Genomic DNA, 23,488 nt, shown 5'->3' with positions numbered 1-23,488 from the left:
ACCTTGATTTTGGTCTGAAGCACTCTGTTCTGGGAACGCCTGAAGTTTCGAAATATGCATCTCCCTCTGAAAAGATTGTTCAAAGAAGAAATAACGTATCTTGACACAAAGACTGGCGTGGATTTTTAGCGAAACGCAAATTTTTACCAAAATCGGAATGTATAGCCCCCCCCCCCCCAAAAAAAAAATGCAGGTGATCTTTATGCGCCGAACAGTTTTACTTTTCGCACTCATTGGTGTGACTTTTCGTAGCCTTGTATTTCAATGTAAATTACAATAGTAATAGTATAATAGTCATTACAATATACAATAACAATATAAAATTGTAAATAAACTGAGTCCTTTGAGCCGTGGCCTGCACCGCCGCGCCGTGCCCGTTGGATTGAGAGCGCCAGGTGCCTCTGCACTGTACGCGGGGAGGGATCGACAATGTTCCGCGCAGGCCGTCGCGCGCGAGAAGGGGGTGCCATCGAGGGGTCAACTACTCAGCACTGGAGTGTACACAGGATTACCGATTACCAGTGATTATCTACAAAAATACTCAAAAAACTCTATAATTTGGGCCAGCTAAGAGCATTTTGGCCTTCTAGAAACCCCCCCACCCACATACTATAAAAACGGCGAAAATGGCCAGTTCTGGCGTGTGATTACCACTGATTACTGGACGAAGTGTACGCACGATTACCACAGTGGTTGACCCCTCGGGTGCCATTGTTTACGCCCGGTGCCGGTCGCGCCGTACCGGGGGAGTTAGTGTCGACTTTTCGCGCAGCCGAGCCCCACGAGCCTCACTCACTATCCCGCCCCGGGGCAGCCAGCCCCTGTTAGGATACCCACTTTGGTTTCTGGACTCTCGAGTAAAAGCTAGCTGACACCTTTATGTGTCTTGCCTCGTTCTTGGTATGTTTCGAAGTAGTAAAGGTATCATCTGCTAAAAAGTTTGAGCCCGATCCGAGATGGTCGCCGGCCAAGTGGCTTGTTGGGTCTGGAACGCCTCTAAGGCGCCGAGTTTATCGATCCGAGGCCCGGCGGCGGAAAGGGGGTGGGTTACGAGAGAAAGCGGGGCGAGGGCGGAGGCGGAGGTAAGGTCTTATCAATCTTACCTAGGCGGACGGGGGTGGCGAGGGGGCTCCCCTGCAGGTCATGAAAACGCCGCTTGCTGGACTCCGCCAGTATGCCTGGGTGTTACCAGCGCAGCGCAGACACGCTGCTCCTCGGATATTGCTGCAGGAAGCAGTGAGAAAACGTATTCGAATAGGGCCCCTCGGAATTTCGCACCGATCTGTGTGCTGAAACCTTGCACCTAAAAGTTTCGTTTCCTCATTCCAGGTCGGTTTCCTCCGTTCCCACACGTTTGCCGCACGATGACGACTCTGGTGCGCGCGGGCTCCCTCGCGTCGCGCCTCCTGCAAGCCGCGGCGCGCAAGCGCCCCGTGCAGGTGATCCTCCAGCACGCCACGGCGCGGAAGCGACCGACGCAAGTGATCCTGGTCACTTCTGGATTGTCGTATTATTTGAGGTAAACACTCAAAAAACCTTGCGAAGTATTCTCCGGCATTGTGTTGCAAACTCTCTTACAAACTATTTTCTTTGCATTGCGAAGTATTACTTTTCAATTTGCGAAGAAAATGCTATGATTTACAACGTTACAAACCAATGCTTCGCAACGTTGCAAAGTTTCTCTTCGCAATTTACGAACTATTTCTTTGCAATGCGAAGAAAAAAGTCTGCAAGGGAGTTTGTTATATAAAGCCGTAGAATACCTCGTACTGCAAAGTACTTTTCTTTGCAAGCTTTTAAGAGCCAAGAATCATTATCACAATAGCAACATTCACACTAATTGTCATGGGACTTTTTTTGTCCCACGGTTTATGCAATTTTAAGCACATCCGGTGGTGATGCAATTTTGTGTCCGCCAGGCGGGACAAATTGTTTTGTGGAAGTAGAAGTTGCAGCTGGCGCCGGACAAAATGTGTCACCAGACGGGAACAAAATTGTATCAGTGTCGGATGTGCTTAAAATTGCATAAACCGTGGGACAAAAAAAGTCCCATGACATTTAGTGTGTTGGCACCTGTGTTTTTATGGACGGGCGCGTACAACAGCGTAAGATTATTATATTTCTTATTACAAACAATTTTGCTCATTTTATTGTATAAAAATTGTCCTTTATTGTCCTTTAATTGTCCTCGAGTTGTGCAATTTTAAGCACATCCGACGCTGATAATAGTTCCCGCTTGGCGACACATTTTGTCCGACGCCAGCTGCAAATTGTACTTAGATAAGACAATTTGTCTCGCCTGGCGGCTGGCGGACACAAAATTGCATCGCCATCCACTGTGGCAAAAAGGTACGGAAAATTCTGTTAATTTTTTTGCCAGGATTCTCCGTAGCCCTCTTATCAATATTCTCCGTAGGACCTGGAAGACTGAACGGAGATCACTGTTAGGTCCTACGGAGAATACTGTGCGGTCCTACGGAAAATACTGTAAGACCCTACGGAGAATACTGACAAGGGGGCTACGGAGAATTACCACAAGCTGTTTACACAATTTTCCGTAGCTTTTTGCCACAGTGTCGGATGTGCTTAAAATTATATCATTCATTGGGACAAAAAAATCCCATGACATTCAGTGTGTAAGTTGTAAGATGTTCGCAGTGCATCGACTGTGACGTCATGTTCGTTACTGAACTTTGTGTCGTTCGTGATGTCACCTTCATTTGAATGTTGACCCACACACTAATTGTCAGGGGTTTTTTTTTGTCCCACGGTTTATGCAATTTTAAGCACATCCGGTGGTGATGCAATTTTGTGTCCGCCAGGCGGGACAAATTGTTTTGTGGAAGTAGAAGTTGCAGCTGGCGCCGGACAAAATGTGTCACCAGACGGGAACAAAATTGTATCAGTGTCGGATGTGCTTAAAATTGCATAAACCGTGGGACAAAAAAAGTCCCATGACATTTAGTGTGCACGTTCTAACGATTGTGTCATCGTCAAACGAATGAGACAAAATTCACATATTTACGAATATGACATCATATTCGTTCTATGCTACTGCCTTTTTTCCCCAGTATGACATAGTAGTAGGGTCATTCCATGGGGGTTCGACATACTTTTGCAAGTGATCTCTCCGATTCCGATGAAACTTTGCGAGCTTGTTGGCTATGGTCTGAAACCCCCCAAAAACCAATTTTGAGCAAAAAATACCGATTTTTGAAAAAGTTATGGCTTGCGTTAAAAATTTTGATTTTCGATGCAGCCCTTTTTTTGAAAACGCTGTAGTTTCTTCAAAACTGAAGCTACAGAGCTCATTCTGGGCGCATTAGAAAGGTATTGAATTAAACTTTAAGCCTATTGCAACATTTTGACAAAAATGTTCAAATTTGACATACATTGAACAAAGTCAACATTTTGAACACAATTTTCTCAAAAGTAGTTTTTTTGATTTTTTTTCTTTTTGATATGTTATAGTCCATACTTTAGTCTAGAAACCCTAAAAATTTTGGGTTTAAAAAAATTCATAAAAAGGAAGAAAAACGGTTTTTAGTGTTGCGATTCGGCAAATTTTCGCTAGTTGGAGTGGTGGGGAGAGCAGCATGATGCACATTTGAGACCGCAGGTTGTCGATCTCGAACTTCTAGTGTCACTTGGAACATTTTTTTGGGGGTGCTGAACTTAAAAATTAGATCAGTTTTCGTTTTAAAAATTCCCAGGGTGGATAAAGGGGGGGTGACTTTTAAAAAATCAGGATTTTCGGATGTTGCAACGCGTTTTCTATGTTTTTTGGGGTGGAGATATCGAATCTTGCACGATGTTGAATGCAAGTTGGCCCTAAAGCTGATCTAACGTATTGTTAGAACATAAAAGTGTGCAAATAGAAGATCAAAATAGCCCCCAAATGTGAACAACTTTGGCCCGTTGCAAAAAGTAAAGCTAGCGTTGTTACTCACACCCCTGTAGACATAAGAATAAACATGCGACATCCAAACATCTTAATTCCGAAAAGTCCCCCCCATTGACGCACCCCGTTATTAAGATTACCAGGGGCGGATCAAGAGGGGTGATTTTTAAAAATCAAAATTTTTGTATGTTGCATATCGTTTCTCATACTTTCTGATTTTCGAAAAGTCACCCCTCTTGATCCGCCCCTGGTAATCTCAAAAAAGGGGGTGCGGAAATGGGGGTGATTTTTCCCGAATTCGAGATGTTTGGAGGGGCATGTTGATTATGTCTACGGGGGTGTGAGTAACAACGCTAGCTTTACTTTTTGCAACGGGCCAAAGTTGTTCACATTTGGGGGCTATTTTTATCTTCTATTTGCACACTTTTATGTTCTAACGATACGTTAGATCAGCTTTAGGGCCAACTTGCATTCAACATCGTTCAAGATTCGATATCTCCACCCCAAAAAAAATAGAAATCGCGTTGCAACATCCAAAAACCTGATTTTTTAAAAGTCACCCCCCTTTATCCGCCCCTGGGGAAAGTTGAAAACGAAAACTGATCTAATTTTTTAGTTCAGCACCCCAAAAAAATGTTCCAAGTGACACTAGAAGTTCGAGATCGACAACCTGCGGTCTCAAATGTGCATCATGCTGCTCTCCTCACCACTCCAACTAGCGAAAATTTGCCGAATCGCAACACTAAAAACCGTTTTTTTTCCTTGTTTATGAATTTTTCAAACCAAAATTTTTAGGGTTGCTAGACTAAAGTATGGACTATAACATATCAAAAAAGAAAAAAAAACAAAAAACTACTTTTGAGAAAATTGTGTTCAAAATTTTGACTTTTTCAAAGTATGTCAAATTTTAAAATTTTTGTCAAAATGTTGCAATAGGCTTAAAGTTTAATTCAATACCTTTCTAATGCGCCCAGAATGAGCTCTGTAGCTTCAGTTTTGAAGAAACTACAGCGTTTTCAAAAAAGGTCTGCATCGAAAATCAAAAATTTTTAACGCAAGCCATAACTTTTTCAAAAAACGGGATTTTTTGCTCAAAATTGGTTTTTGGGGGGTTTCAGACCATAGCCAACAAGCTCGCAAAGTTTCATCGGAATCGGAGAGATCACTTGCAAAAGTATGTCGAACCCCCATGGAATGACCCAGTATTTAAATGAACTTGACATTTGTTCATGTTCAAGACGTCACATTCATTCAATAAAACATATCGCTGTTTGGGTCGAGGCTTAAGACAAGATGTTCTCACTATCTCCACTTTTACGTGCAGGAATCTTCCCGTCGCCGCATGTGATGGAATGGACGCCGAGCCGCCCGTCTCTGACCTGTCTCCGTCTCCGGCGTCGTCGTTGTCCGATGAGGAGCTCATCTCTGCTCTTTCCTCTGCTGTGAAATGTGTTGTGGTCGCGGTAGCTCTACCTTACGTAATAAGTGCTGCAGCACTCAAGCTTTTGGCATTGATTGGCTTCGGGTTCATTGGCATCACGGCCGGCAGCATCGCCGCGGCATTCCAGGTGGGTTCTTACTCGACAATTTTCGGCCGTTCGAAAATTTCGTGCCTTTTTTTGCGTGACACTTGGGTGATTTCATGCCAAGCTAACGAAATCTTGGAAATTCATCTCTTCGATTTGGATGAAACTTTTTTTTTTAGGGGTAGGGGTCATTATGAAAAGATCCCATGTCAAAGGGTTTTGCGTCTACCCCGTTTGGCTATAATAACAAAGCGAAGTTTTCACTTTGGTCAGAATCATGAAATTTACTTTACTTTTTTCCGTACTTACTGAAAGTTTTTAGATTTTTTCCGACATTGCTTCTTTACGTAAAAAGAGCTTCTTTACGTAAAAACACGATGGAAATAGTTTCGAGACGATTGGGTGAAGTTTTGATGTCACTTTCTCCACTTAAAGTATTTTTTTCTGAAAAATCGATGTTTTTAAAATAGCTCATCTTCGATTTCGATGTGACTTTCCTCACATGATCCTCTCACATATTGCAAGAAAACCGAAGAAAACCCTTAAAGGATTTGGTCGGCCCACCGTAAGTTTCTGAATAAGAAAAGATGTATCATTTTGGACGTTTTTCTTGATTTCTCGAACCAACTTTCTGAGTTTGGGTCAAGCTTGTAACCCGTGAGCACTTAAATTTTGTCTCGTCGAGACGAACCTATTGATATATAGAAAAGTCATTTTGGACAATTTTGAAAATTTACACGCTATTTCAGTATGAGAGAAACTAGGGTAAATTTTCAAAACTGTCCAAAATGACTTTTCTATATATCAATGGATTCGTCTCGACGAGACAAAATTTAAGTGCTCACGAGAAGGCCGAGAAACGCAATATTTTTTGATATTGCAAAACGTAATAGCGCGCCAAAGTTTTTTCATGGCATTACAAACTTAAAGTGACCCTCGCGCATCGACGTTGAAAATACAAAATTTTGGCTTTAACGAAGTTTTCTTGGAAAAAAATGCCGAAAATGCCCTGACAGACAGATTGACGTTCCCGCGACGGAAATAGAATCGTCTGCTCAATGCTTTATCAATTCAAGACCACCGGAAATTGAATTTATTTTACTTTCAAAGTACAACAATTGCTGTACAAAGTACAAATGAACCGGCATGACGAGTGAGTCCGGGCCTCGTTGTGGTTTGTCCAACTCTCCTTGTACTTCCCACTTTTCCTTAGTGTGACATGCATCTACACAAATGTCATGGGACATTTTTGTTCCCACACGAGTCATACGATTTGAAGCACATCCGACGGTGATACAATTTGATTTCTGCCTGGCGACAAAAATGAACCAACTTGTACGTTTCTTAAACGATTTCTATTGCCTGGTGGACAGCCGGATGTGCTTAAAATTGCAAATTCCATGGGACCAGAAAAAAGTTCCAGGACATTTAGTGTAACGAATGAAACATGTATGTACTTAAAGTAATTATTTTGATCCTTGTTTTGTATGATTTTAGAGCTGCTTCGGAACACCTTGGATATTCCGGTGTCTACAGAGTCTTGCCATGAGGGGAGTGCCGATGTCTTCTAGCGTCTCAGGCGGTTTAGCGACGGTTGGAGCACTACAGCTAAGAAACGTTTGTGCGGACAGCAAAGACGTGCCTGCGGCATAGGATGTCAAGCGCTACCGGAAATTAAAATTCCCGGCGTTTTTCTCGGATTTCCCGGGGCTTGTCTGAATTCCCGGACATTTGAAACCAAATGTCAGGTTTGATGGACTTAACACCCTACATAATGAACAAAATGAAAAAACTAGAGATAGAAATAAATATTACCTTTTTGGTAAGGGATAAAAAGTAGGTACGAGGCACAAATGTGTAACAATCCACACCTTAATCCTTTTCCTGATGCTGACTTCGGGTTCGTCATAGCACCAGTGCACTCTAAATCAGAGTGGCCACTCAATCCTAGAATCTTAATTTCCTTTTTTTTTTTCAGGCTAGAAACAGGTAATTTTTCGGGGGCTTCTAAAAGCGCTCACAGCACTGTCCATATCAATCTTTCAGTTTTCCACATAAGCGCACTAGAACCCCGCATTAAATACCGGTCTACTGTATTTACATGGTTTTTTTCGCTTAGTGCAGAATGACACGAGAATAAAAAGAACCATAAGGACAACTACTTGTGGCGAGCGGAGCGAGCCGAAAGCTAGCGAATTTTTGTGAACTGAAGTTAGTTTATGACAAATTAGACCGTGATTGTACTGTCTTAAGAGACTTTACCGATTTTCCCAGTTATCTGATGAAATTCACGTTATTTTCCGGTTTGCCCCAGCATAATTTTTATCCCGGATTCATCCCAGTTTTCCGGGTCGGTGGCCACCATGTTATGTTATGTCCAGTTTTGTACGAGACATCACAGTTTTTTGTGCTAATGATTTTTCCGTCCAATTTTTGTGCAAAAAACTGCGTGTATTTCCCCATTTTTTTTTCAAACTGGCGTTCAAATTTGTACGATAAGTTCATCTGCACTAAAAATTGAGACCTCTCTTACAAAATTTGCACAAAATCATTCAGTGTCCACGGGTACACTTCTCAGGCAGCTTGTTGTCCGATAATCCGTGAACTGTACCAGATGTTGAAGGGAAAATTTGAATTGAAATTTGAAAATACATTTATAAGTCATTAATCAACCTGTTTATTTTTACTTTACCTACCGTCATACATAAAAGCAAACGTGTTCAAAAATCGTCTGTAAGATTCAAAGCTCCAAGAACATGCACACTAAAGTTAACATTGAGAAGACAACACGAGACATCCGTAGACAAGAACGCGCTAACAATCACAAATATATGAAAAGGGAAAGAGGCAGATGCCAGCTTCATACGGCTTTTACTCCTTGGAACAGTACTAAGATGACCAAAAGTCGAAATTGTTTCCTAATAAAACCAAGTTCTCATGATTTCTTGATAACACTTTAGCATGTCAAGTCGACTCAAATGAAAACTATTACAGACAAAAAGCTGGAAATGAAACTCTATTTCTTAGCATAAGTCACACACATGGGTGCCAGCTGACGCAAAGCTTAACTATTAAAAATTGAATTTAAAGGAAAATGATAAAGCACCCCAAAACACCAAACCTTGAAAAACTTGAGGCGATCCAACCTAATTGGAAAACAAAAGAGCAGTAAGAATTCCATTGCATACGGTGGGTTCGCGGTCAGATTCACAATTCTACTAACTTCCAAAAATTAGACAAGTGCCACCGATACAATGACGAACGAGTCCGAAACGAAGAACTATCGACCGCCGAAGGGGTCTTCTCGAAGACTTCGTTTCGGGTCATCTTCCTCTCTGCCGAAGTGATAGCGACGGAGCTCCTTGTTCACTTCCAGAACAGCCTGCTTGTACTCGGCAATCTTCCGCCCAGTGTCCTGAAACAAGTGCGTACAGAATGCATTGGACAACATCCTGCGAGAGGTCTACTCTAGTCAAACCGCCTCTTCGCAGGAACCGAGGCAGAAACTAGAAACATGACGACCCTCATCAGCCTGAAGATGAAAATGAATGAAAACTTGGTTTCCCAAGCAGCCTGCAAAAACTCAACAACTACTGAGTCTCATGGCCTGACAGTGGAGTCACACTGTGTTCAGGTGTAGTTCAACGTCTATGCCCACAAGAATGATTGGTTTTTGGACAGACAGATGTTTGAGTATGAAAAAAAGTTCCAAAGATCGGTGCCCGAAATTGACATCCATGTTCCGTCGTTTCGTTCAGCCCACAGAACTAGTCTGGTACAAGACATTCCCGTTCTGTTTCTTTCGATGGTAGCGAAACTTTTGTTCAGATTTTCGCGCACTGCAAAGTCCAAGTTTGCTTTCCACAAATTTCGCAAGCCTTTTGAATGCCAAAACTTGGCAAGCTTTGACCCGAAATGTTCAGAAGCTTGCCAAATTTTGGCATTCAAAACGGCCTGCCAATTTCATGGCAAGCAAACTTCCCTCTCGCTTTGCAGTGAAATGCGGAAAACCGGGCAGCTTTTAATGTAAGATTAGTACGAGAAATTCGCCTGCACCACAAAACACTACAACGTACCCTGCGAAATTGTGCATAAAGATAACAGTTACAAAAATCTACGGAATGAATTTTGCGATGATGAAGAAAAGGCCTTACGATGGATGGGTAACGGGAAACGAACCTACTCTACATATCGAAGAGCGTACATGGTATGCTCTAACTGGAGCATGCCTGCAAGCACGCTCTAGCTAGCGCATGCCTGCTAAGCATGCACTTACTAGTGCATACATGCCAAGTACACGCTAACTGAAGCATGCATCTAGTGCATAAGGGATAGGGAGTTGCCTGCATCAGGAAGCGTGTACATGGCATGTATGCACTAGCATGCTTGGCATGCACTAGCATGCTTGGCAGGCATGCGCTAGATAGAGTGTGCTAGCAGGCATGCTCCAGTTAGAGCATACAATGTATGCTCTTTGATTTCTAGAGTAAACAAATGCGAGGGCCTCTCACCTGGCTCCGAGGACCGCCGAACATGCCCATCATCGTGGCCAGCATGCCATTTTCCTGAGCCACCCGCAGACGGCGCAGGACGAGCCGCCGCAGCTCCATGAGGTGCAGCACGCGCGACTCGCAGGTGCCGGGCAGCAGGCGGTCCAGGGCCCGCAGCAGGCCGCGCGTCATCGCCTCCCAGCGGTCCAAGTCACCTGCGGGCACATCAGGGACAAACTTCACTTTTGGAAACAAGGGGAAAAGGCTATGAATTTCGGTACACGAACCCAATGAATTTCAGTCAAATTTCGACAACGTTCGGGGGATAATAAATAAATTACGATAAATTTCAAAACATTTATGAATTTCAATACAGTTCGATGATGAATTTCAATACATTTCGATAAACTTCAACACATTTCGATGAATTCCAACAAATTTCGATGAATTTCAATGAGTTCTGATGAGTTTCAATGATGTAAACGTTTGATGAATTTTGGTATACAAGTTGGGCTGGAGTTACTTCCCCTTGGTTAGAAAATAGCTCCGAAATTCTATGGAGAAAAACTATAATCATGTTCGTGGAGACTCCATTTACTTTCTCTCTTTTTTTGACGGAGAGTTCAGGGAGAGCCCCATGCAGAGGTTTCAGAAAAACTACAGAATTTTTCCACTTTTTGCGGAAATTTCTGATATTTATTGAGACTTAAGACGCACTTAGCACGTACCCGTCTAAATTCTTGAGGACATTTGGACGCATAAACATGCATGGACAGAAACGTGCACGCGAATTGTGTGAATAATATTCCTGCACATAAACAACAATGCTTGTGTACAAAAAGGTCACAAGCACTTGAAGTAAAGGCGCGGGAACATGACAGGGCGATCAAGGTCTGACGTCACCGACTCACCCGCGGAGGCTGTCTCGTCGGCTCTGCGGTGGAAGATGTCGGTCCTGATGTACTCGCTGGCACGCAACACCAGAGTGTGGGTGCGGTGCAGCGGGCCTCGCGGGTAGAGGTGGGCATCGATGAACTTGAACAGCCTGTCTGGTGAAGCGTCTGGCGACCAATGCAGAGAAGAACAATAAGTAACGAAATATTCGACTTCTGACAAATGATTGCGTTAGTATGCGGCTTTGAACCTTGTGACAGGATCTCATCAAAACATTTGGCATGCACCTTCGAGACAGACTGGAACTGACGTTCCGAAAAAAAAACAAAAAAAAAACGGAAGTTTCACAATAATTTTGAAAGAGTAGAATTCGAGAAAAGTCAGTCAATTTAAAATAGTCAATGTGTTTTAACTGAACGAGCATAGAACTTCTGACAAAAGAAACAAATTCGGTTTTCTCTGTTATTTCGATGTAAATTACAATAGTTGTAGATAGCTGTGCGGACGAAGTACACCAGGATAAAATCCGTTGGCTTGAACCTCTCCACTTTCATTGTGAAATCGAAATGTTCATTAAGCCCCATTTCAATTCAAGCTCTTGAAAAATCCAAATGAGGGACAGTCCCACACTTACACACACACTAATCATTATGCGCAATTTTGTTAGAGGCATCACAGTCTTCCCGTACAAAAAAAAAGGGGCTTGAGGAAGGCTAAAGGATGGCTCAGAAATAGGGGGGGGGGCAAAAATTTTGCCCCCCACCCCCTTATACATGCCTCCTGGACGTCTTAAGGATGTCTCCTGGCTGTCTCCAAAATGTCTACAGAATGTCTAATCGGCGATGGCTACAGAGAGTCTTTTCTGGGCGCTAAGTTTACTTTTCTATAGACATCCTCGATAGCTAGAGACTGTCTGAGGTTGGCGGGAGGATGGCTATTTCTGAGCCATCCTATAGCCTTCCTCAAGCCACTTTTTTTGTACGGGTTGAGAGCACACGAACTTTTCGTACAAACTTTGTACGAAAAACTGCACGTATTTCACAATTTTTGTGCAAAAATTGCATATAAATTTATACAAAAAGTTCGAGTGCACGAAAAACTGTGATGTCTCGTACAAGATTTGTATAAAACATTTATGGTTGGGGGGTGAGACTTGTCCACGCGTACGAGTCCACGGAGTCCCACGCTTGGATTCACACTGTTTAGGTAGAATTTTGTGCGTCGTGATGCACGATATTTAACCTGCGTGACATTTGCATGAAATTGTGCCGAAATTCGCATAAATTTATGCATTTTCACGCAAACTATCATGCAAATTGCCCGCATGCACAAAATCGTGCACGTGGCACGTAGAAAGTTCTACAGTAACATTTAGTGTGTTTGCAGTGCACTCACCGTGCAGCTCCATCAGCTGCTTGGACGCTGGCTCCGTCAGCGCCTTCACCGCGGCCGCAGTCATCTCCTTCTCGCAGCCCTCGCAGCGCCAGCGGCTGAGCTCCGCATTGGCAGGCACCAGGTAGCTCTGCTTGGACTGACCTGCTCGTGGAAGACGACAGGGGATCAAAACCACACGCTCATTTTCTTACGCACGTTCTTAAACGCATTACGATTATTTGTAATCGAAAGGTATTCGTTTTCATCGTGTTACGCATGTTTCATTCTTAAGTACGTCTGATTTCTTCGTAAGGAACGATGAATTTTGTCGTATTACGTATGCTTTGATTCTCACGTATGTAACGCATATCGTGTCATCACTTACTCAAAATACTTCGAAAGGTGTACACTGGTAAAGCTAAAGCGTAGCATTACCCTCTGTTTTCAAGCGTAATCAGGTTACGCTTGAAATCAAGCGTAACAGGCCCAACCGCCAAGATCCCCCCTATCTAAATGCATGGGGGAATTCCCAGAGTATGCTTCATTTCAAGCATAACGTCTTCAAGCGTAACTTTATGCTTGACTCAAGCATAGAGTTACGCTTTAGTTTTACCAGTGTGACGTGTGCAGAATCTCAACGTACCCGCACAGTCGGCGCAGCAGGGCGAGCCCACGTACATGCCGAGCTCGGTGGGGTCGCGGCAGCGCTCGCAGTGGCAGACGAAGCCCCAGCGCACCAACACGATGTCGCGGCGCCTCAGCGTGTCCTCGATCCAGTGGCAGCCCTGAGAAAGACATACAATTAGGGGCTGTCCACAAAATACGTCACGCGTTTTAGGGGAGGGGAGGGGGGTCGGCAAGGTGTGATGAGTTGTGACGCTGAGGAGGGTGGGGATGTCGGGTCTTGCGACGTATTTTTTAAGATTCTTCTTTAATACATTTTAGGGTGGGTACCGAAGAACGGGGTAAAATGTAAAATGAGACATGAAGGTAAATCGAGACAAAGCGCACTTTTTTCAGTTTTTGTCGAGTTGCTATCTAGCGGTTGTTCAGAAGACCACCGTGAATTTTTTTCGTGATCTTGGAGGCCGTGGCAGCTCACGAGAAACGCACGAAGGCTATAAGAGACTCGCCAGGGTTATTTAGGACCAAAGGAAAAACCTCTAAACTCTAAGAAGTTTTATAAAGTGAGTAAAAACCTCCCCAGAAACCTCGGTTCGGGTTCTCGTCCGAACGAGGTTTTAATCTGTAGGCAATTATGTCAACATAATCAGGACAAAATATGGACAGCCCATTAATGCCACACCATTACGTAAGACTACTGGGGTACTTGATAGAACTATAAAATCCGAGCTAGTGTCTAAGCCGAGCTAATTTCGCGTTTGACTCCACAATTGTGTTTTAGGGTTGGTGAAGATTCAGCCAGATGAAGATCTAGGTTAGTTCGGGCAAGTGACCAGGGTTTATGCAAAAAATAATTAAGAATTTCCCTGACTTTTCCCTGACTTCCCTGACGCGAAATTGCGAATTTCCCTGACATTTGACCGCATCGAAACATTGATTGAGTTGAACTCGAACGACCGGTGTCTCGCGCTCTCCTCAGCGGTTGTCCAGCAAACAGGTCCAGTGTCGCAGTAAGTATATTTTTCCCTGACATTTTGCTGTATTTTGCGAAATTCCCTGACATTTCCCTGATTTCCCTGACCTCATTTTTTTCCCTGACTTTTCCCTGATTTCAAGGTTTTCAAGGTTCGTATAAACCCTGAAGTGACAATTCGGGTTCGTGAAAGAGACTCCTTAAAATTGGGACGAGAAAGTGGAAGGTCTCTTCGCCTGCAAGGCGCACTCGCAGTATGATGTGAACTTTTTATTCTCTTGCCTAAGAGGTTATTTTTTTTTGGCAGACGTTAGTTGTACTAATTTCTCTTTGAATAAGCACAATTTCGATCGGTTTTTTTAGATAGAATTGTCAATAGATCATGTAGAAATCAAAATGCACATTGCAATTGACAAAAAGTCAGGTTTAATGGACTAAATTCCCTATAAAATGCACAAAAGCGTGCAAAGCTACAGAGAAAATAATACATGATACGTTCGCACAAAAAAGAAGAACTCTTTTGCAAAGAGTCTGAGACTGCGGGAACCGTCGGTTTAAAATAATTCCAACCTGGTGCATGTTGGTGATGCATTCACCGGCAGCGACGGCCCTCGTCGTGACCACGACGTACTCATTGAGTTCCTGGCGCAGCACTTTGCAACCCGTGTTGGGGAAGCAGCTGTGCTTCCTCAGGGACATCCCGACGTACAGGACTCCGTAGTAGGCCTGGAGCAGACACGAGACAAAGTCGCAATTCAAACATACTATCAATATGGAACCGACTTCACATGAGGTCGAGCATGAGGTAAAAGTTTTACCAGAGGCCTGAAAAAAGTTTTCGTCATTTTGGACAAAATGGTGAGTGAGTGGCTGAGAGTAAAATACGAAGCCAGAGAATACATCGTAGCCTACTGCGATAAACTTTGTTCAACGACCTTTCAAGAGTGTGCACTCTCAGACTGTGATTGACTTTTTATCCTTTGTTAAAGAGTACTTTACACAGCAATTAAACGTAATATTTCCTCAACATTAATATACGATTTTATTCGTTGTATTGACATTAAGTCTTGCTATTCAAAAAGTCAATACGCAATTGACTTCGAAAATAGCCAATAATTGATGACAATTAAGTCTATAAAGTGAACAATACTGCACGTGGTTACATAGGAAATACAACAGATTATTGCTGCTTAAAACCCTACGCAATTGCAAAGGACAAAAAGTCAATAATGGAGAGAAAAAAGTCAATACGAGTCTGAGTGTAAAATATGAAGCCAGAGAATACATCGCACTGCGAAATGCTTTGTGCAAGCCTTCAAGAGTGTACATTACTGTGTACTGGCGTGGACTGACCTGCTTGGCGACGTCGTCCCACCTGTCCGGACTGGGCCCGGAGATGGACTCGGCGAACATGCAGACGATGAGGGCGGCGCTGGCGAGCTCCGCCTCGGGGATCCACGAGATGCCCACGCGCTGGCGCAGGTGGCGGATCACCAGGGCGATGCACGTCTGGTAGCCCAGCATGTCGCGCGTGGCCTCGGGCGAGCTCTGCAACAACATGCACACACTTGACTACTTTTTTTGTGCACAAGCTTTACACCGTCAGATTCATGAAAGGGTCATCAGAACTTACGTTGAAATGAGAACATACGTACTACAATGAAATTCATGCGTAATACGATGAAATCATGCGCACCTTACGCTGAAATCTATGCATATTACGTATGTGCAAATTTATGCGTACCTTACGATGAAAAACCATCGTAATACGTATAAAAACGATCATAAGATGTTGAGAGTGTACACAAAATTACGAGGGGATAACGACTTTGGGAATCCGGCTGATAGCAAAGCTCTCTCCCTCCTTCCCTGCCTCTTCTAAAACCTACCTTGAGGCCCTTCTCGTCGAAATCCAAGTCACGCTTGAGATGCTGAAGCAGAGGGTTCTTTGGATACGCCAGAGCGACTCGCAGCGTGGCCACGCAGGCGCCGAGCAGGATGCCCCGGGCGTCGAGGACATGCTCTGAGGACGCAGGGAAAAGAAATGAATTAGAAATCCCTGCATAGGCAAAACAGTAGCAAACAGTCGAAAAGTTAAATGGGAAAACAGTAGCAAAAAATCAAAAAAGTTCATCAAAAAGTCGCAAAAAGAGTAAAAAAATTATCAACAAGCTAGGGCCCGCCCTTCCGTCGAACCGAGTTGCCAGCTCCGCTTCGCTGCGCCGGCAACTCGGTTCGACAGGGGGCCGGCCCAGCTTGGCCTGCCGGCGGCCTTTTCTCGGGCCTTCGGCCCTCGCATCAGACCCAACTTGGCCAGTCGAAGGCCCGGGCCTTCGGCCCGCTCGCATCACACACACCGTGAGCGGGTAAAGCAAAGTTATCGATGTACCATCGTGACTTAGGCCCGCCCTTCTATTCACAATATGCAATAGTCCTTACACTTTTTACTCCAACTGCCCTTAGAATATGCCCATTTCATTTGTCTCTTCGCCCTCATTCCGAAAATACCCATATTTGCCATGCCACTGCAACTCCTTGCAATAGAGGCACAGCAGGAGCGCAAAACGAGTCCGTCGCACTTTTTCCCATAACTCATGAAGGCGGGCTCCCTTCCGACCCATCGTTGAAGAGGTCTTGCCAAGACCTATCCAAAACTTAAGTAAAAATTTTCAGTCGGTCGACCCCCTTATTTCAAGATCCTGATGTGACTAATAGACGAAGTCGGGCTCCTGGACCCCCTTTCCGACCCCTCGTTGAAAAGGTCTTGCTGAGACCAATCGAAATCTGCAATAATTTTTTTTAGTCGGTCGACCCCCTTTTTTGAAGATCCTGATCCGGCCAACTTGTAAAAGCGGCCCATGGGGTCGCGACCAGGTCCATTCATCTTGTCTCGTCGCCCCGATTCCAAAAATACCCCTATGTGCCCTGCTAGCACCAATAATGGCGGAAATCCCCCTCCCGCTCATGTAAACCATGATGCACCTGCAGCAGCCCTTGTGCGACCCGGACGGGATTTGCACCACCGGATTATTTGTTGGGACGGTACTCCTGAAGTACCCTCCAAATCTGGTTACTCTAGCTCAACTCCTTCCTTGTACACAGACGCCAACAACAACAACACACAGACACAAAGGCAAATGCATAGGCCCTCCCCCTATTTTTTGAATAGAAGGGCGGGCCAAAAAGTCATATGAAAGTCGCAAAAAGTCCCTGCTGACTTTAAATCAGTGTACCCTCGCCGGCTCGGTTGGGGACTCCTTGGCCAAGAGGCACCATCGTTAGGTTAGGTTAGTGTACTCACCAAAGGGCACCTTGTACTTGGCGCGCTGGAACGCCTGGCACTCCGGCTGGTGGGCGCTGGCCTGGCTGCAGGCCTTGTCGCAGACGGGCAGCCCGCAGTGGCGGCACTGGCAGGGAGGCTGCACCTCACTCAGGTCGGCGCAGCACGCCACACACAGCATCTGCTCCAAAGCAAACACTCTCAGCACGTCACTAACTTTTTCCTCATCAATTACGTATTCGTGCAAGCAACAATAATACTTGGTATTTTCTAAGTGAAAAGGACTAATTTTCTTAGGAAGATTATGTACAAAACAAATTTTCAGTACATTATTTGCAATTTCCAGAGTAGTTCCTTAAAAAAAGAGAAGTACGTAATACGGTTGCACAATTACTTTCAGAAGTACTGACAAAACGAGCAAAAAGTCAGTAACGTGCTGGGGGCTTACAAAATCGTCAAGGGCAGTCTTGATGACAGTTCACACACCAAAGGTTTATGTGGAATTCTGTAGGTGTAACTTGAACGTGAGATTACGTGGAATTTTCATATATCGAGGGGTCCTATTCAAAAGATCTTATCTGCGCGTTCCCCCCAAGACAATCTTATCTTAAACGCAGGCAAATTCCACTCAGTTTGATCATTTGATACAGCTACAAATCAATATAATTTGTGATTAAAATCACTGAAATGTGAAGATGAAAGATCAAAGAAACCAACAGTGCATGCAGAAATATATTCCGCTTACTCTCGTACCCATCACAAGTGGTCAAACTGAGTGAAATTCGCCTGCGTTTAAGATAAGATTGTCTTGGGGGGAACGCGCAGATAAGATCTTTTGAATAGGACCCCTCGATATTATGGGTAGAAATGCCTAACATAAAGCGTCAAATGCGCAGTATTATGTCTAAAAAGGAATGCGTAAAAATACAAAAATTCATGGAAAGTTGAGCAGTATTTAATGCAAAACGTTGCACGGGTAAATCATGCAACACCACGTACAAAATTGTACACATATTTAACGTTTTGGCTCCAAAATCGCGCCAATTGATCTATTCAGTGAAGCAGCTGCTGACTCTGGGCCACTGTTATTCAAAGAACGAGACGTCATCACCGCGTCCATATTATACATCACTGAGTATATTTTGAGCACAGATACGTACGTTACTGCATAAAACGTACGTATCCACTGTGGCAAAAAGCTACGGAATATTCTGTAAACAGCTTGTGGTAATTCTCCGTAGCCCCCTTATCAATATTCTCCGTAGGCTCTTACAGTATTTGCTGTAGGACCGCACAGTATTCTCCGTAGGACCTTACAGTGATCTCCGTAGGACTATACAGTCTTCCATGTCCAACGGAGAAGACTGTGCGGACTTACAGAGAATACTGTGCGGCCCTACGGAGAATACTGTAAGAGCCTACGGAGAATATTGATAAGAGGGCTACGGAGAATTCTGGCAAAAAAATTAACAGAATTTTCCGTACCTTTTTGCCACTGTGTACTCTCATTTTAGGTGAACCCCCAAAAATTCATGGGGTCCAAACCGAATGTGATCATGTGAAATTAAACATAGTTGGGATTCGGGTTGGTGAGAGAAGTGTTGTGGACACACGGTCAAAAAAACGTGTTTAGTGTGTGCCAGTGTCTGTGCATGGATATAACTGTGCATGAAAATGTTCCACTTAAAATTTATAGTGTGTTAAAGACTGTTGAGCCCCGAAGGACGTCGTCGGGAGGCATTTGTTCCACCAGCAGGCCCCCGCACTCACCACATTCTCCTGGTTCTGGTTGTACGTGAGCGGCGACGCGGGGAAGGAGATGGAGGGCTGCTCGCGCATGATGACGGTGTGCGCGGGGATGTCCTTGGCGGCCACCAGGACGCCGTCGCGCAGCGCCACGCTGCCGCAGCCCGCCCGGTGCTTGGGCCAGTGCTTCTTCTGGTGCTCCTTGCCGCAGTAGCAGTGCACGCGGCACCGCGCGCAGGGCCGCCCGGGCTGGCCGCACACGGCGCACGGGCCCGTGGCAGCGGCTGCAAGCCGGCAGCCTCGTTAGGGACGGGTGCACTGAGATTCCAAACGCTATAGCACGTATGGTGCAATGCAGCTGCTCTGCAAACTCAACAGTGTACTCAGTACACTCTAGTTAGAGTGTGCTCATGAGTACACACCTAAGCACGCCTGGCAATTTATGCAGCTGAAAGTGTGTACTCATCTGAGTACACGCTAGTTAGGGTGTACTCATTCCTCATCCGAGTACACGCTAGTTAGGGTGTACTCATGAGCTGAGTACTGAGTGAGTACACTGTTGAGTTTGCAGAGTGAGATATCGCACCATAAGTGCAATGACATCAGGCATATTACACCTTGCGTGCAATGCGTCCCGAAAAGGCCCTACGCTAATGCATGGGAACGGGGAGGCATTGCACTTCATGTGCGCAATGCTTTTGAATTGCACCAATTGACGCTACACTCAGCGTTTGGATTCCCAGTGTGGTATCCGAGGGGTCCGCCACTCCGCTCAGGAGTGTACACAGGATTACTGAACAATTAAAACAGCGAAAATAGTCAGTTTGGTGATAACTGGACGACACGATCACCAGAGTGGTGGACCCCTCGGTGGTATCGATTAAAAGGAATTGGTATCGATTCCCCGTGCGCCTCGATTCCTTGGTATCGATTCTTTTAAGCAGGGATCCTTAACTTAACATTTAACTAACACTGCTTTCATAACGTTACATGACAATGCTCGCTGAAGGTAAAGGTTCGGACTTTAGCAAGGACTTCCAAAAGTATCTCAACACAAGTTCGAGACACAAGAAAAGTAACTTATAATTTTGAAAAGAATACGGAAGTTAAGGGTTATAACTTTAACTCGTACGATAACGTTAAGATGCCCTTTTGAGGTAAGTTAAGCATCCCTGCTTTTTAAGTTCTTTCGATCCTCCTCTCGATTCTTGAAAAGTTACAGGTTAATGGGAAAAATAATCCTTTAAAGAATTAATCTTTCAAAAATATTGTAAAGAATGTGACAGAACGTCACGTTTCTTTGAGCATTGTGTCACATTCGTTCGAGTAAGCTGATGAGCTAGCACCGCGAACTCGATGGTTTGAATTTTGACAAAACTTGGCACGCTCCAAACTGAAGTGTGTGCATAGCACACTTTTGTTCACGGCATGCTTTCAAGCACACTCATATTTACAGCATACTTGTTAGGCACTCGCTAAAATAGGATGTGCCTGGCAAGTACACGGTAAAAAAGAGTGTGCCTCCTACGTACAATTAAACTGGCCCATTGCTTTTATTTTATATCGGACTAATCGTGTATAATTACGCGCGTACTTGCAGGCACTGCAAATGCGAAGGCGATACTTGAGTTCATTTTTCGGCGATAAAATTAAGTATCGCCAATAAACAGCCTTACGGAAAAGTATTGCCTTCAAAACGGCGATACACAAAAGTATCGCCAAAATTTGGCGATACTTTTTGGTATCGCCAAAACCACGGCATTGAACTAGGAACTTGTCCGCTTGATTTGTTCAACGTTTATTGCCAAATCGTGGCAGTACTCCGAAGTATCGCCAAATTTTGGCGATACTTTTGTGTATCGCCGTTTTGAAGGCAATACTTTTTCGAAAGGCCGTCTATTGGCGATACTTAATTGTATCGCCAAAAAAAGGTACCAAAAGTATTGCCTTTGGATTTACAGTGGGCACACTCTTATTCAGCGTAATGTCAGGCACACTCTATTTTAGCGTGTGCTTGGAAGTATGCTGTCAAAACGAGTGTGCTTGGAAGCCGGTTGTAAATTAGAATGTACTTTGTACACACTTTAGTTCGGAGAGTAGTGCTGTTAGACCATATTTAACGTTAAGTTCAAATATTTCATTAAAAATTTTATGGCTTTCTAACATACTTTCAGAATTCAGACTAAAATAACCGAAGTTTCAGTAATAAGTTCATACAAATAATGGCTAAAACGTATGATGAGTATTGAATTCACTTACTATGGCAGATGGGGTGGTCGGCTGACATGATGGAGAAAACACCCGATGTTCAGGACAGCTGGCTCCAAAAAAAAAACCTGACAAGCAGACAAATGGAGGCAACTATGAGATCATTCGTACGTACTCATGAGCTGAGCAGGAGTATCCGAGTTAAGTGCGTCGAAACGTAACTTCCGGTCACGCCCCCTACACTCTCAACATGGCAACAAACATACGAAAGTAGACGAGATGGATGTACGTTTCGCGCAGACGTTAGACAGACTCATCAAAACGTCGACGTTGAACAACGTTTCGCTCTACACTGCAATTACTGACGAACGGGAGATCCAAGATTCCTTCATTAAGGGTAAATCAGGACACGCAAATAAGTTGCAACTTGGTATAAGTGAAAGCTCAAAAGGTTGCTTCGTAGTTAGAGAATGTAGTTCAAACGAGGCAGAACGGTGACGTAGGAGTTCGTTCTCACAAAATTTATCAAGACTCATCTTCTTCCTTTCTGACGTTCTTAAAACACTGATAAAAACTAAAGCGTAACTCTATGCTTGAGTCCAGCCTTAAGTTACGCTTGAGGACGTTGCGCTTGAGATGAAGCATAGACTAGAAATTTCCCCTTGCAGTTTGAGAGGAGGAATTTTGACATATGAGCCTGTTACGCTTGATTTCAAGTGTAGACTGCGTAAACTGATGACGCTTGAAAACGCAGGGTAGCTCTACGCTCGACGATGCTTTAGTGTTACCCGTGAAACGCCTTATTCCGTTGATGATTCGGGTTGATAAGAGAACGTACACTGTGGCAAAAAGGTACGGAAAATTCTGTTTATTTTTTGCCAGGATTCTCCGTAGCCCTCTTATCAATATTCTTCGTAGGACTAGGACCTGGATGACTGTGTAGTCCTACAGAGAAGACTGTACAGTCTTCCGTATACGGTCCTACGGAGAATATTGACAAGGGGGCTACGGAGAATTACCACAAGCTGGTTACAGAATATACCGTAGTTTTGTGCCGCTGCGTAACGCAACATCGCCCTCTGCTCATTTCGTCAGCAACTGCGCTGTCAGACCAACCGTTCAAATTGAGCTCAAGAACTCCGTTTGTTAGCGTTACGTGAAGACGAAGGAAGTCAAATGCAGCAGCGAGGAGGAGGGTAGACCTCGGGCGGAAAAAGTAAGAGAAGGGTAGTACTTTTTACCGCGAAACACGAACGAAAACCGGCAGCAGAAATTAATTCCACGGCCTTGCGGTTTGTCCGATCGGAGGAAGCGAGAGTTCCGTCTGTGGTTGTCAACCCTAAATAAACTTTCCAATCCCTGAAGGGTATTTCAGTGGGGGCCTGGACCGGATGTCGAAAGCTGCTATCTGGACCGTAAACACATATACGTGCTTTTTTCAAAGTGTCACAGTGATGACGTAACTACTTAGCTTTGAAATTAGGTGATATTTCCGCAATAGGATACTTTCGGAGAAGAGGTGGACCGGAAGTTAAGAAGTAATCAAGACGAACAATCACCGGATTTGTATGAGATTATAACTCTGAGGCAGTGGCAGAACGGCGACGCAGACGCTCCATCTCACAAATTCCCTATACCTTGATCTTGATTCCTTCTCAACTTCCATTCCACTTCAGCTCTTCCGCAAAGAACCCTTGAAAAACATTGAGGCCGTTGCGTCTCGTCCTTCGCTCGTTCTGCTACACGAGTTTCCGGCCTCTCGCTTCCGGTCCCGACCGAATAAACACCCTAAATTTACCGGTCTAAAGGTCGGCTGGCTTGGTGGTATAAAACCAGATCCTCTTCACATAGTTTCAGGACTAAAGAGTCAGTGAAATTTGAGGATCACCACGCACACTACTATATTGATGTACCGCTCGGTTTTCGCCGACCGCTTATATTACGAAACCTCTCTAAATAAATCCATTTCCCCATACATTCACGGGACCTGTGACTTGTGAAATGTGAAGGCGCTTTTCGTTTACCGTCTCAGAAAGGCTGAACCGAAGCCGCAAACGAATACGACTGCGCACCAGGGGTAGTGCTACGCCGGAGCACCCTCATCTTTCACGAAACTTTGCATTTTTGGTCTCAGGCTTCGCTGAAATATTTACCCTCTTGATTAGACACAAGATTCTGAGTGAATCCTGGTCCTCAACCGGCTGCCGAACTGAGCTGGTTGAATGCAACCCCCAATCGGCTTGCGTACTTTAGTTCGGTAGGTCGGTACAACCCACATCGGGATTGCACACCCTTTGATCTCAAAGCAAGTTGAGAAATCGGCCAAGCACATGCACCAATAGACTATTCAGTCGTCGTCACCTGAAGAACAGGAAGAATCACAAAACCGGGAAAAGAGTAGGTCGGAAGTAGGTAGTGAGCTTGGTTTCAGGGAGTAATGTGGACATATATATCTCTTCCCTTTGCCGAAAA

At 44.4% G+C, this 23,488-nt stretch overlaps 3 protein-coding genes across 6 annotated transcripts in view; 2 read left to right on the top strand and 1 right to left on the bottom strand.

Moving 5' to 3' along the window:
- LOC117646678 overlaps positions 1-23,488 on the top strand; it is a 586,045-nt gene that overhangs the window by 497,265 nt on the left and 65,292 nt on the right. The window lies entirely within an intron of this gene.
- On the top strand, positions 1,185-7,263 carry LOC117646815. The gene is made up of 4 exons (XM_034388047.1): positions 1,185-1,236; positions 1,330-1,519; positions 5,226-5,469; positions 6,925-7,263. The coding sequence occupies exons 2-4, from the start codon at positions 1,365-1,367 to the stop codon at positions 7,078-7,080; spliced, it is 555 nt and encodes a 184-aa protein (XP_034243938.1). The 5' UTR covers positions 1,185-1,236; positions 1,330-1,364; the 3' UTR covers positions 7,081-7,263.
- LOC117646245 (SET domain-containing protein SmydA-8-like) lies at positions 8,085-23,321 on the bottom strand. Of its 4 annotated transcripts, none has more exons than XM_034387097.1 (12): positions 23,170-23,321; positions 21,068-21,144; positions 18,833-19,092; positions 17,084-17,243; positions 15,672-15,805; positions 15,136-15,330; positions 14,353-14,508; positions 12,829-12,970; positions 12,207-12,347; positions 10,829-10,978; positions 9,939-10,132; positions 8,085-8,842 (listed from the first exon to the last, which is right to left on the bottom strand). In XM_034387097.1, the coding sequence occupies exons 2-12, from the start codon at positions 21,093-21,095 to the stop codon at positions 8,708-8,710; spliced, it is 1,695 nt and encodes a 564-aa protein (XP_034242988.1). In that variant the 5' UTR covers positions 21,096-21,144; positions 23,170-23,321; the 3' UTR covers positions 8,085-8,707. The 4 variants fall into 4 exon arrangements, with proteins under 4 accessions (XP_034242988.1, XP_034242996.1, XP_034242980.1 ...); XM_034387105.1 differs by having other exon boundaries at positions 21,068-21,141; positions 23,169-23,320; XM_034387089.1 differs by lacking the exon at positions 23,170-23,321 and adding an exon at positions 22,815-22,917.

This window comes from Thrips palmi, unplaced genomic scaffold (genome assembly GCF_012932325.1).
Source record: "Thrips palmi isolate BJ-2018 unplaced genomic scaffold, TpBJ-2018v1 HiC_scaffold_10, whole genome shotgun sequence".
Classification (NCBI taxonomy): Eukaryota; Metazoa; Arthropoda; class Insecta; order Thysanoptera; family Thripidae; genus Thrips; species Thrips palmi.
The sequence above is the reverse complement of the archived record's forward strand: the minus strand, read 5'-3'. Positions and strand labels throughout refer to the sequence as shown.